The sequence below is a fragment of the Sarcophilus harrisii genome, chromosome 3, assembly GCF_902635505.1.
Source record: "Sarcophilus harrisii chromosome 3, mSarHar1.11, whole genome shotgun sequence".
NCBI lineage: Eukaryota > Metazoa > Chordata > Mammalia > Dasyuromorphia > Dasyuridae > Sarcophilus > Sarcophilus harrisii.
The window spans coordinates 545755417-545769955 of NC_045428.1; the positions used below are offsets into that span (position 1 = coordinate 545755417).

The 14539-nt window shown below is 47.4% G+C and overlaps 1 protein-coding gene across 6 annotated transcripts in view; it reads left to right on the top strand.

Annotated features, from left to right (window-relative positions):
• Positions 1–11887, top strand: part of NFYC (nuclear transcription factor Y subunit gamma) — an 87454-nt gene extending 75567 nt beyond the window's left edge. For all 6 annotated transcript variants that reach the window (XM_031962258.1, XM_031962262.1, XM_031962263.1 and 3 more), the window contains 5 exons: positions 186–362; positions 4117–4275; positions 7997–8104; positions 9654–9713; positions 11027–11887. In XM_031962258.1, the coding sequence (XP_031818118.1) occupies positions 186–362; positions 4117–4275; positions 7997–8104; positions 9654–9713; positions 11027–11146 (624 nt within the window). In that variant the 3' untranslated portion in view covers positions 11147–11887. The remainder of the gene's footprint in view (positions 1–185; positions 363–4116; positions 4276–7996; positions 8105–9653; positions 9714–11026) is intronic.
• Positions 11888–14539: the final 2652 nt, after the last annotated feature.

The window sequence follows — 14539 nt, forward strand, 5'->3', positions numbered from 1 at the left end:
CTTGGAATTCCATTCTCCCTTGGCTTTGGATGTGGAGAGATCAGCATCAGGCAGGGGAATGTGCGAGTGTGTTGGGAAAAGAGTGGAAATTCACCGAGGCGGCAGCCATGGCTCTGGCTCTTGCAATTGCTGTTTGCTGAGTATGTCCTTTTTTCCTCTTACCTGAGTCTGCTTCCGCCCCACAGGAGGAGGTGCGCCAATCTGTGACTCCTGCAGAGCCCGTCCAGTACTACTTTACGTTGGCCCAGCAGCCTGCAGCAGCCGTCCAGGTTCAGGGCCAGCAGACTGGCCAGCAGACCACCACCTCCACCACTACCATTCAGTCAGGACAGATCATCATTGCCCAGCCTCAGCAGGGGCAGGTCAGTGAGCCAACCATATTTGGGTTGTCCAAAAGCATTTTCCCTGGACTTTAAAATTAATAACTGCTATGTTGTTATGGTGGGAAGTGAGCAGAAAGCAAGAGGAAAGATTGGTTGCCCAGACACAAAAGAGTCACACTAAATCTCAAGTGCAAGAGCGGGGAGGCCTCAGAGGGCAGGTAGTTTAACCTGCTGAGTAGGAGCCCCCTCTTAGAAGTTCCCCAGATTTAGAGAAACCACCACCCCCTGAAGCAGTTCATTTTAGTTCTGAGAGGAACTTTTCGTCTGCTGAGCCAAAATATGCCTTTCTGCCTTTTTTACCCATCATTCCTGGTTCTGCTTTCTGGGACCAAGCCAGTCTGACCCATCTTCCACATGAAAATCTTTCAAGTATTTGAAAACATCAGTCTTTTTTTTAATTTTTTTATTTAATAGCCTTTTATTTACAGGATATATGCATGGGTAACTTTACAGCATTAACAATTGCCAAATCTCTTGTTCCAATTTTTCACCTCTTACCCCCCCACCCCCTCCCCTAGATGGCAGGATGACCAGTAGATGTTAAATATATTAAAATATAAATTAGATAACACAATAAGTATACCTGACCAAAATGTTATTTTGCTGTAGAAAAAGAATCAGACTCTGAAATATTGTACAATTAGCTTGTGAAGGAAATCAAAAATGCAGGTGGGCATAAATATAGGGATTGGGAATTCAATGTAATGGTTTTTAGTCATCTCCCAGAGTTCTTTTTCTGGGCATAGCTAGTTCAGTTCATTACTGCTCCATTGGAAATGATTTGGTTGATCTCGTTGCTGAGGATGGCCTGGTCCATCAGAACTGGTCATCGTATAGTATTGTTGTTGAAGTATATAATGATCTCCTGGTCCTGCTCATTTCACTCAGCATCAGTGAAAACATCAGTCTTATCCCATGGGTTGCTCTCAGTCCTACCTACTCAGTTCCCCCCTGCCACCCTCTCCTTTTCAATTTAGATCTGCAATTTAACTGATTCTTCTTATTATTATTATCCTGCCCCCTCATGATTCTGGAGCCCTCCTCTGGATTGGCTCCAATTTCTTAATGGCCCTCCTAATGTGGTGTCTAGATTTGAGCAGAGGGCTCCAAATGGGATCAGAGAAGAGCAGAAAATGAATCCTAATTGCCAGCCCTGGATGGCAAGTTGGGAGGCTTGAGTTCCAATCCTAGCTTGACCACTAACGTTCTGCGTGGGAAACCTCCATTTTTTGGTCTATCAAGTGAAGCAACCAGGTTAGAAGATCTTTGAAAATATGATGAGGGGCTAGCTGTGCTAGCTGTGTAGGAAAAATTAAATAGAAACCCTGTTTTGCTCTCTGGGAGCTTTCATCCTGGGACTACCTCCCTCTAAGGCCTTGCCATTTCCCTGCCCCACTGGTGTCAGGCACCTGGCATCCTGAGAGATGGCAAGATGGGGTAGAAGAAATCCCCTCAGCTCCCTGAAGATAGACTCCTTCTGGAGGGAGTTGTTTGCTTGGTCATGGAATCTACATGTTGATTTCTGTTTTTATTCATTTTAAGCTCTGATCCTTTTTATCCCAGAAAGCCTCAGTTCCCTCTAGTTAAAACCTAAGACCCTGCAGTGGGTTGGGGCCACAGTTGCCTCCATCCTTTTTGGATATAACCTTGATAAAGAAGCCTAGAACTTCTTTTCCCTTTTCTTGTTTCTGAGTGGGTGAGTAAAGGCTCTAACCACTCTCCAGAGGGAGGGAAGTACCTTTTGGCTTGTGATGACATTGATGGAGGGCATTCCTGGTAAGGAAAGTGCAGGTAGATTCCCTCTTCTGCCACTAGGATGAGAACAACTAATGTTGACAGAATATGGAGAGACTGAACAACTTTCCCCAGGTCTGAGAAGTAGGACTGGAACCCAGGTTTTCTAGTCTCATAAGCTTGTTCTCTATGCCCCAAACTGTGCTGCCTCCAAAAGCACAAATACCTTAAAGAACTATGTCATTGTCATCTGCTTCAAAATACATACAACCCTTAAGCTTCCATCAAAAATTTTGTGGATCCCTATATCCAAAGCCTCCTCACACCTTACCTCTCAGGAAAGAGGGCAGTAGGTTGTGGCATCCAGTGCATCACATGTATCCATGTGGGAATCCCTAACAGCTTATGAAAGTTATCGTGATGTGGGGCAATGCTCTGGGCACTTGAGTCAAACTTCTTCCATCTGTAATCTCTTCAGCTATAAAATGAGGGAGTCGTGCTTCTTAGAATCATTGCTAGTTTTAAATCCATTGTCCTCTGTTTTTGTCAAATCAATTTTGTTAAATGCCCTTCTTGAGAATCCAAATCACAATTTCCTGATAATTTGTTTAGTTAAGGCCCTGGATGCTTTGATCCAGACGGAGTTTTGAAGGTCATATTCCTTCTTCCTCATTTTGCAGAGGAGGGAAAGGGTCTTCTTAAGCTCTGTGCTTTTCATGGCTTATGTCATCAGCTACCCCATGAAGATCCAAACGGAAGGGGGGTGGTCAGGGATCTAGCCTCCTCCTTTTGCTTACTACCACATGCCCAAGCTAGAGAAAGCATTTGTGGTGGACCTAGTGGACGGGTGACATTTGGAGTCATTTCTGAGCCAAAGCAATTCTTTCATCCTCTTGGATGAAGTTATTTAAGCATTTATAGAATTCTAAATTATCAAAGCTATTTAGGCCCGGGAGAGCATTTAGTCAAATCTAAATTTATAGAGAAAGAAACCTTGATCCAGAGACAGGAAAGCAGTCGCTTAAGGATATCAGGGCAAACAAAACCCAGCTGATTTTCATTGCATTATTATTTGTGCATTCGAAAAAGGCCAGTAGATTCTTCTCATGTCCAGTGTTGGAACAAGGATGATATTTTCACTCATCTCAGCAGTCAGTAACTTTTCGTCTCTGGGCATAGTTGAACCCCTAATGTAATCTGGTTTTCCTGTCCTTTGATTCAACCACAAGAATATTAAAGAAAGACCAAAGGAAAATGCTCTACAGGGATTCTACACACAATAATAGGAATCATAATAACAGCAGACATTTATGTAGACCTTCAAAGTCCAAAAATTACTATTCATTATTTCCCTTGATTCTCCTGCTCGGTAAAATGTTGGCTGATGGCTTGAAATTAAAGGCACTTTTCAGTCTAGGTTTAGCTCCCTTTCTTTACCTGCCCAAGGTCTTATGTGTCCAGTGGCATCTGTCACTTACCCAGGGATTCTTGAGCCAGGACAGGAAAGGGAGGACAAGATGCATTTAAAGACTAAAATGACTTTCTTTAGAATCTTGTGTTTGAGAGCCAGAATCACAGGTGAGGCAGCTGAGTCCCAGGGGAGCAGTGCCTTTCCTATGATTCCTCAGCTTTGAAGAGGGCAGAGCCATGGGCTGGAACCTGCATCATCTGACTCTTGTTTCATCAGTTTCATCGGTTTCATGTTAGAACGTTTTTCAGTTGGGCTCTAGAAATGGGACCACAAGGTTTTAGCCCAGCCTGGAGAGGAGCACCACTACCTAGAAGCTCCCAAATTGATCTTCTCTGGGCTTCAAGCTAACCTTTCTCTTTGATCTTAACTCCGCAAACTTTGACTTTGTTTTTGATCTTTAGTGGCAAGTACCCCAGCAAGGAGAAATGCAATTTAACAAGAAGAGTATCTCTCATGCTGTCCTTGTTAGCCTTTAGACCATTTTGTTGGTCCCTCCAATTCAGCACTTTTCCTGTCCTTTGCCACCAGACTACCCCAGTGACAATGCAGGTTGGAGAAGGCCAGCAGGTGCAGATCGTCCAGGCCCAGCCACAGGGCCAGACACAGCAGGCACCAAGCAGCACAGGACAGACCATGCAAGTGATGCAACAGATCATCACCAACACGGGGGAAATCCAGCAAATTCCGGTAAGCCCATCTGCCTCAGAGGCTTTGAGAGGACCAGCCTCCCTGCCCATGGAGCTGGCCTGAGGCCGCACAGCCGGCCCTTTGCATTAGTCCTCTAGATGGGTTAGGGAGAGGTGTCTATGGAAGGCCATAAATACACTAGTTGCATATTCATGAGTCAGTTCCCAGTGGAATCCGCAGTAAAGTGTATTTTTGGCTTTCATTTAACCGATCCATTCTTTCAATGTGGACTGATTCCTAGCCCCACCCCCAGAGCCATGAGTATCTTATTTCTGAGGAGGATTGGCTTTTTGGTTTGTCCTCTCTCTGCTCTTTCCCTTTCTTCCTGCCCTCCCTGTCCTTGGTCCCCTCCTCCCTATTCTGTTTCTTTCCTCTCTTGAATTATTCTTTTTTCTCTTCCCTCTCTTCTGCCCATCTTTTTCCCAACCACCTTCTCCTTTCTCTCTCCCTTTCTCCCTTTACCTCTCTTAACCCTGTCTCCTAGGTTTTCTTGTGACTTAAAAGTTCATTGTGTTGCTCACTTTACTACTAAAGGCATTTCTCATAGTAGCGAGTGACTACCTGTAGGGGCTCTTCCATTCCTTGCCCCTTCAGGAGGAAATATAGCTCATTTCATCATTTACATAGCTTTATCCAGACTTTTCTGGTCCTTCATGATCATCTGAAGGTACCGAAATTGGTGACAGTTGAAGGAAAGGAGAGAACAGAGAACTGTGGCAAGCCTCTACATTCTGAGTGAACAGCCACTTTTCTCCTCTCTGCATACATGTGACATCTGTCTTGATCCTGTTGTGTGCACAAATGAAGATGAGTGAATGATGTGTTAGCACTTGGAACTTTTGCAGTGAGTTTGGCTCCAAAGTGTCATAACCATCATAGAGAAAGAGTGAAGTCTCCCATGGAAGATGAAATGGTGGATTGGAACAGGTCTCAAAAGGCATTTGATTCAGCCCATCATGTCTGATTGGCTACCCATCCTCTACTGAGAAATCTTCATTATTGGGAACTCGCCTTCTCTCAGGGCAGCCTTTTCTCTTATTGTACAACTCCCCCAATAGGTATAGCTGCCTCTTCTGCTCATTGTTGCTAATCGCACTCTTGGGCGAAGCAGAACAAGTCTCATCCTTCTTTCCTGTGACAGCCCTTCAAAGATTGGGAGACTTGAGCTCCTCAGCCTTAGTGTCCAAAACCTGCCTGTGTAAGCCGGTAGTAGTCACTGAGACACTGCCGCCAAGATGGTATGTCAGGATGCTCAGAAAACATTCAGGGCCCAAGGGAAAGCTTCAAAGAAAATGAGGTAAGAAGGAAAGCCATGCCACTTGTAGAACCAAGTCTTTATTCTCTTTGGAGTAATTGAAGGAAACTTTAGGCAAACGCCTTAAAGATTGGGAACATTCCCTTTAGGGAAAAAATGATATGGTTTGGACCAGTGGCTTTAATAGTAGAAGCCAAGAGGAAACTTGTAGCTTCCCTCCAAAGATTTCAGTTAGAACTTTGTTACACTGGTCATCCTAAAATCATTTTTATCCCAGAATCTCAAAGCTGAAAGGAACCTCAGAACATCTAGTCCCGTACTTGAGCAAGATCCCTTTTTTAGGAACCCTTAGCATAGTGCCTGACACATAGTAGGCGCTTAATAAATGCCTGTTGACTAACTGACTTAAAGCATTCTCCTCCTAAAGCAGTCATTCCATCGACTTAAAGATTTTCAGTGAGGAAGAAATGTGCCTCCCTCAGGAGCCTTTCCCACAATCTTTGTGATAGCTTGAATATTTTGGAGATTTTTTCTTCTTATCAAGTTGGCCACTGATATTCTGCACTCATTGCTCCCATTTCTGTCACCAAGGTCCTCTACCTGTAGCACTCTTAGTTATTTTAAGGCAGCTAGTGTGTTTGTCTGCTTTCTCCTCCCCATTTCTTTAGTGGTCTTCCTTCCCTAGGAATTAAAATCCCCTTTGGAGGTCTGTCTTTCTTCCTAGGGCCACAGCAGGATTTCCATACAATGACCATATGAATCTTTTCTAATCTTTCATCCCTCATTATGTGGGCCATTCAGCAAGAGCCTAGGAGGCTCCACCCTAATGATTTGTGTTGCAGCAGGTGAGATTTGCTAAGCCTCCTCCCACTTTACCCATGATTGCAGGATGCATTGCCCTGTCATGATAACATGCTGGGATTTGGACTAGGATTTTAGCATTGTCAAGCTGCTGCCCCACAGAAAACCTCCCTTCCTTAACTCCTGAAGTTTCCTGCCATTAGGCACAAAATTAAGAGGAAGGTGACTCTTTGACCCCCTGCTAAGCTCTCTGTTCTTTGAAACAAACAAATAGTGGTTGGTGGACCTATGGAAGGCTTCTGGTAAAGGAATTAAAACAGCTTTGCAGGTGGGAAGTTGGCTCTTTCTCTGGCAGCTTTTCCCACTGCCCTCATCCCTTGGCTTCATGCTTCTTCCCCTGCCCTCCTTCGTCTGGGGCTCACGGTCTCACCTTTCTTGGTGGGGGGAAGCACTTCTTATTTATTTAACCCCACAGAGGGCAGCATACAGTGTCATATCAGCACTTTTCTTGCCGAAACTCAGCATTCTGTGGAGACCTTTGGGAAAGTGACATTCCCTGTAGGGAAGTTTGATCCTATAGGGAATTTGGGAAAGCTGCACCACAATGGAGAAGGCTCTTATATAACGGGCTAGGAAGCTCCCATTGCAGGTGAGCAGAGAGCCCAGGAGTACAAACAAGCTCAATGTGAACCAGAAACCGAGCACCATTTGTTTGATGTGTGTCTTTTGTAGGTGCACACATTTCTATTTGCAGGTGAATGTTTAAAACTGTAGAATTAGCTCAAGTAAAGGTTGGGGGTTGGGCCTCCAGGGCTGTTCCCTTGAACTGTGACCTCTCCGGCTCCCCATTCCCTGCAGCATTAGGAACTGCTGCACAGTTATCATTTTATCATCTGAAACTGCGTCATGAATATATGTGAGTATTTTTCAGGCTTTGGTTGTCCAGGCCACTCTGAATGTTCTGTGGGAGTCTGTTTTTGACTTTTTATCTATTCACTTCATCATATTGACATGCATGGGCAAACCTACAAGATCCTAAAAGACATGTCTTCCAGCTGCAGTTACCCCTGTCTCTCTGGGGTGGTGGTGGCCCATAGCACTCACTTTCTGTCTGAAGAGATATGGGTGTAGTGAGTACTAAGGTTACCCAGCAGGGCGATGGCCATCTTTGATCGGGTCCCTGGCAGACATTGGAGCTCTTCACAGCATCGGAGCAGTCAGCGCCCCCTCTTCCTCCCTTAGCCTGTCTTCTCTCTCTCCAGTCCTTCAGAGGAGTGGAGCCTCCTTGGGCTGGGTCATGAAGGGAAGGGAGAGAAGGAAAGAAAGCTGCTGGATTCAAGCTTGGGGCAGTGCTGGGGCTTCTGCTCTGGAAAGGGTAGCCAACTAGTGTGGCCTTCCTGGCAAGTGAGGAGATTCTCTAGTTTCATTGAAATCACAAGAATAGCAGTTGCGCTGGGGCCATTTTATTTTTTCCAAAGTCAGTGAAACCTTCCCCGCCATAGCCAATCACTTTCTTTTGCCTGCTTTGACAGCTCAGCCTAGGTGAAGACAGTCTGTGTTCTTGGGCTGAGTTTTCTTTGGCTCCAGTTATGGAAATAAGCACCTTCACATGTTTCAGGTTAATCGAGGTCTCTGTTTGTTTGTTTGTCTGTCTGCCCCATCCAGGTGCAGTTAAACGCTGGCCAGCTGCAGTATATCCGCCTAGCACAGCCTGTATCAGGCACCCAGGTTGTTCAGGGACAGATCCAGACTCTTGCGGCTAGTGCACAGCAGGTGGGTACTGAGGCCTCGGGAGGGCAGAGGGCCTCCTTAGGGGAGGTCTTCCTTCTCCCTGGAATGATTTGGGCTCCCACTCCCATTATAAATGTTAGCGGGGCACCCTGGGACTCAGGATCAGGAGCTGGAGAGCCAAATTCAAAACTTGTGTCTGGAGTTAGAGTGCCACTGCAGTGCTTGAGAGACCTAACCACAGTGACCCAGGCTGGCAGAGTTGGGTGCTACGCTGCCTAGCAGCTGGCATGGCCCCCCGGGCAGGCCATATCCCAGAGTCGTCTTCAGCTCTCAGGAAGCCTGCTGAGCTTGAATGTTCCCACTTGGATTTATCGTTAGGTATCATGGAGTCATAGGAACTGCATCATAATTGGAGGGCGAATCAGGGATATGAAGAGTGGGTGGCTTTCCCAGCAAGAGAGGAGCAAGGGTGGGAAAGGACAAGGCTTCCATGGGCAGTGATGATGAAGGGAGGTGGCTGCCATGGGCTGTGGGCCCGCTGCTGAGGGAGAAAAGGGACATTGTTAATGGATCCTTTTCCCTTGAACCCAAAAAAAGCAGCGATCGTTTAAGAACTGGACCCGTCTGGTACAATTGCATCTTTGGTGATGCATCTATTGACAGTGGTGACAGGCTTAGGTTTCTAGAGCAGGTCTCCAAAGATCTCATTTGGGGAAATGTAAGGAAGGAGCCAAAAATGAGGCTTCCAGGTTCTGAACAGCCTCTGGGATGTTTAAAGAGCCCTTCTCCAAATGTGTGTATCTGCATCCATGTCAAATCAAAGGAGAAGAATGGGAGCCCTTCACCACCTCTCTGACTACTTGAGTCTTACACAGAATTCTGGGCAGTGCCAGTACTTTACAGAAATTAAAGGCAATTTAGATTCTCTTAAGGTCATAGAATATCAGTGATGGAAGGAACTTTATCTTTTGATCCTACTTTTTTTTTTATAATACATGTTAAAATATATGTTAAATCAAATATGTGGGAACATTTATACAATTCTCTTGTTGCACAAGAAAAATCAGATCAAAATGTAAGTGAACAATAGCAAAAAGAGTGAGAATGTTATGTTGTGATCCATATTCAGTTCCCACAATCCTCTCTGGGTATAGATGGCTCTCTTCATCACAAGATGATCCCACTTTCTCACAAATAGAGATCAGAAAATGGACATGGCTTGTCCATAGCTATACATAGCTAATAGTAAGCCACTCTGCTCAGGCCCTTTATCATCTCTACTCTGGAGTCAGATGGAGAGAGGGAGAACTGTGTCTTTCTTGAAGGGAGGAAGCCTTACTGTCCCTTTCCCCACTTTCTGCCCTCAGTTGTGCTTTGGCTTTGCCTGCAGGCATTAAGAGCCAGCCCTCTATCTCCTCCAGCATTGGGCCCACCCTCTGCAGAGTCCTATCCTCACTATCCCACCACTGTTCTGGCTTTCTGGTTGCTTGGTTGTAACGGAGGCCACCCGGGGTCCTTGCAGAGATGGGAGGGCCATGAAGCTGGGTCTCTGCTTGGAGCTCACCCCTTCCCTCCTTGTGATTTCCTACAGATTACACAGACAGAGGTCCAGCAAGGACAGCAGCAGTTTGGCCAGTTCACAGATGGCCAGGTAGGGTCCTGGGACTCAAAATGGGAGGGGAAGGGGGCGGGGGCCAGGGCGGGAGCAGGGGCAGGGAAAGAGGCGACTCCTTGTTAGGCAGCCATCAGTCTGGGCAGGCAGCTTCAGAGCTGTCCAGGAATGGAGTGATTACAGCAGCTGGCCTTTCCCTCTGTTAGAAACAAATGGTGGACAGAGACTGCTAAAATGAGGAGAATGTTCCCCAAGGATCTTTAAGAACAGGACATGCACGGGAGTAATAGCTGGCAGGACTTCAGCAATCATCAATCCTAGATCTCGCTACTGTGTAGAGGAGGAAACTGAGGCCCTGAGAGGAGGAGGAAGGCCTTGCCTTCTGCCTGAGAGCAGAGCCAAGACTAGCACTCAGGTCCTTGAGCCTGAGGTGCTGGAGGCAAATGTGCCCTTAGGTCTGGGCTTCCCCTGGGCTTTTGGCTGTGGGCCCATCCCCTCTCCTCCCCTCTGAGGCCTGTAGAGAAGCAGAGGGGAAGAGGTAGTGAGCAAGGCCCCCCTTCGCTGGCCCACACAGGGATTCATGGCCTCTGTTAGGAGTAGAACCCTCAGACCCGGGAGCTCCCAGGGCCACAGGTGGGAGCCTACTTCATTGGTGCTCTGGTTTGTGAAGTATTTGGTCCTGACAGGCCCCATGAGGGAATACGGGGATTATCACCCACGTTTTATCACCTCACATTAACAAGGGCTGAGTCTGGGGCCTGTCCACCCCGGCTGATTTCCACCTATTCTCTGACCCAGAATGTATCACACCTGCCTTTTGGGCCTCACTTGAGGAAGCTACGTGGGGGCAGTGCCCACTGTGAGGCTGGCTCGCCAAGTTGTGAGCATGGGCTGGATTTCAAGGTGTGGAACCTTTTGTACTTGGAGAAAAGTGGCCCTTGGCGCCAAGAGCCTGTGGGGGCTCTAGTGTTTGGACTTGGAAAGGCGAGCGAGAGATGGGTGGGGAGAGGAGGGCTTGTGCCCGAGTAGGAAGGGCCTTCTGTCAAGCTCTAGCTCTGTCCCTCAGTCCCTGACTGTGGCACGGTGCTCCCAGACCTTTCTGCCTCCTCAGTAAAGAAGTCTTGAGTTGAATCTCATTCTCCAGGGCACAGCAGGAGGCCAAGCTCCCAGTCATCCACTAGGACCTGTGGGTCCAGAGCTCGAGGGATGGGAGGGATGTTTCCTTGGGTGTGGCTGGTGGGGCAGCTGGTAGCCTGAGGGTAGGGTGCCAAGCTCTAAGGAGTTGGCCCAGGGTACCCATTCTGACCTAGTCTGATGTCCCCGGGTCTCTGTTTCCCTTCCCTTCCCTGCAGCAGCTGTACCAGATCCAGCAGGTCACCATGCCAGCCGGCCAGGACCTCGCACAGCCCATGTTCATCCAGTCGGCTAACCAGGCCTCCGATGGGCAGACCCCTCAGGTGACGGGAGACTGAGCCCCGCTGGGGCCTTGCCCAGCACAGCCGGTGCACGGGGCCGTACAGACTCCATTTCTGCCGCTGTGGCCTGGCTTGAGTGTCCCACTACCCCAGAGCCTCCTGCGGGCCAAGACATTGGTGCACATGGCCCTCACTGCGGGCTAGGAAATCGCCAACTGAAAGATGCAATATTTTTTCATTTCCTTTTTTGTCTTTTTGGTTTTTGTTTTTTAAAGGAATCAATATTTCAGTATGTTGAGCTGTATGTCCAATGCTATTGAAATGGGAAATATTCAGTGATAACATATTTATAGCGTTTTTTGAGGTGTGGCTACAAAAGTCTGCCCTCCTCATGCCCCTTTCTCCCAAGAGCAGCTCTCCAGGCATGGGAAAAGCTCCCAGAACAGCTGCCTTAACCTTTCTCGCAACCTCTGGCGAATGCACCCACCCCTCTAGGTCACTGGGTGATCCATCGGTCGCTTCTCCCCTGCCCCTGCCCAGAGCAAAGCACCTGCCTCTGGATGCTGCAGAAGCAGTCTTCGTGTTCAAGGATGAACTTGATTCCAGACACAGTGTCTCGTTTCTTCTGGACCCTCCTCTGTCCCAGGAAACTGGGGCTTTCCTCTGCCCTCCCTCCACCTGCCCACCTCCCATTTTTTCCCCTCAAGAAGCAAATGAATAATTGTGCTCGTCTCCTCCGCTGCATGGACTTCTATCTGCATGAATTAAATGCAATGAATAAAGCTCCTTTTTAGAGAACTTGAAGTCTAGGTTTCTGGGATTGGGGGGAAGGGGGGAGGTGCTGACTCGGCATGTATAGAGCCAATAGGCTGGCAGCCCTTGGGAAGGGAGGGGAACGATGGATGGGCTTTCTTCCAGGAAGGGAAGAGGTACTTGGGGATCCATCCTGCTGCAGATTTGTTTGGACCAGGACAGAGCAATTAGAATCTGCCTGCCCTAAGGTTACCCCGATTTCCTCTAGACAAGAAGCAGCCAAAACTGAGCTGGGCCTGAGATAACAGGCCTTTCATAGTCGGGAGCTCCCCTGGACAAACCCAGGCCTGCTCACCTTGCAGAGTTTTCATTGAAATGGGATGGTGGAATATAGTAGAAATTCTAGAGCTCTGGGTTTCTAGCCCTGACTTCCACTTAATGAAATGTGACCTTGAACAAAGTTCTTTCCTTTCTCTGCACCTCAGTTTCTCCATATGGTAATGGGAAAACAGGAATGTTTTTTTGTTTTTGTTTTTGTTTGCAAGACAGAAGCCTCCCTCTATTTTTAATAGCATTAAATATATACACACTAAACTTAGTTGTAATAAAATGTTAGCCCAAATAATCATTTCCCCCTCATTGGTTTCCTGAAAAAGTCTTACCCTAACCCCCAGAAATCACATCCCTTCTTCCCTCTGTGGACCTATAGACTCCTTCCATAAACCACAAAACGTTATGTTGGGGGACAAGTAAATGGACTTCAACCTGCCCTCTCAAGGAACTCGACAAGGGGGACAAAGGAAAGACCAAGCTGCTACCTGAGGGTTGGCAGAGGCTGCTGGACAGTGGGAGGTTAGCTTCCTGGCAGAGGCATCTTTAGGCTGAGGTGGGCATCGGGGCTCTGGCCCAGGAAAGAACAGGCCTGCTTTGGGACTTGTCCTGGGTTCTTGATAGAGGGTCATCCAAACTAGATTCTTCCTGGACCTCTTCTCAAGCAACTCTCCCACCAGATATTAGTTCTCCCTGTGCCCATTCCTGTGCCATCCTCTACAGGAAAAGGGGGAAGAACTCAGCCGGCCAGACGTCACCAGACATAGCTTCTGATGATGGCATATTGTAAAGACGTGGTTCTGGAGCCCAGGAAACCTGGGTCCCAGCTCTGACACTGGTAGGGTGAGCTTGGCCAGCTCCCCTTCATATATGCGTGTGTGTGTGTGTGTGTGTGTGTGTGTGTGTGTACAGACGCGCATGTATGTGCATATATGCTAGCTCTAGGAAACCATTTTGAAAAATCTGAAAACATAAAATAGGAGTTAAAAATCTTTCTCCTAGCTTCCCTGTTCCCGTTTCTGATGACCCACCATCCTCCATAGGGTCCTGTGACTGCACCTTGGTTCAAATGCCAGCGGTTACTGCCAGTGTGAATGGGCAAATGATTTTCCTTCGCTGCTCTTCAGTTTCTTCATCTGTTAAATGAAGTTGGATATAAGGGTTGAAGGGTAGAGAATCCTAACGGGGGCTTTCAGGCCAGAAAATCTAGAAATGGTAGATAAAGAGGGTTTTGAGCAATCGACAAATCGTCCTCTCCCCAGTGAGTACAGTTGCTTTGAGTATTGTTTCCAGAGCACAAAATGGGAAGCTATGGGAGGAAAAATGTTGGGAAGCAGCAGGAAGGCAGCAGCCAGGGAGCCATAGATCTGGGTTGGGCTAGCATTGGTTATGATCCAGCAGTCAGTTTGGCATGAGAGGCCAGAGCCCGGCTTAGCTTGAAAATTACATGTGCACAAAGGTGACAATAAAGCAAATCAAGATTTCCAAAAAACCTTTGATGTAATGAACCAATGAACCCCAAGAACAGTTTAGAAAACAGCCCCCTCCTTGCAAAAAGTGACTATAGTTGTGGAATATTACTTACTCGCCAGATTCTGATGGTTAGCTTTGCTGAACTGTTCTTAACAGGAATGATTTGCTGAGGAGGATTGTGATGGAAGGACGATCAAAATAGGAAGTCGGTTAAAGGTCTTTCATGCTGCTTGCCCAGGGCACTAGGATTTCTAGTTAGGTCTCAGCTCGGTGGAACCATGAAGTGGCAATGTGATAGTGGAAACGGGGCTGGACCTGGACCCAGGAAGTCCGGATTCAGATTTGAACTCTGACATGAGCCATGTGCTTCAGGACCAGTGTAAAATTGAGCTGGTAAGTCTTCTAAGACTTGAGAGGAAAATGCTTTGTTTACTTTAGGACTTTATAGAAACGGGGGCTATTTCCTCCAATTCATCACCCCCTGTCTAGTACCTTCCTGATGCACAAATCCACCCATGTCACCCTCCAGTTCAAGAATCTTAAGTTTTCCATTTTTTCTACCGAGGGAAGGAGAGAGGGAAATAAGTGGGAGAGAAGGAAGAAAATTAAGAAAAGTGGAGGGAGCAAGAAAGGGAGAGAAAGAAACTAGTAAGGACTTACTTAAATTTCATAGCCAGGACCTGGCAAGCTAAAGTTAAAACATAACAGAGCTGGGGGACCCCAAGGTTAAGGCAGCATGGGGAGGAGCTGCTTGGGAAGAGCAAGATCAGCTTCCAACCCTAGCTTGCCGTTCAAGGCTTGTCCTACTCTTCCCTTCCTGTTGCCCCGGCACATCCTGCCTGACGCTGTAGGCTTCTGCCACGCCAGACCTCTCGCCCCTCCCCAGAGTACCCC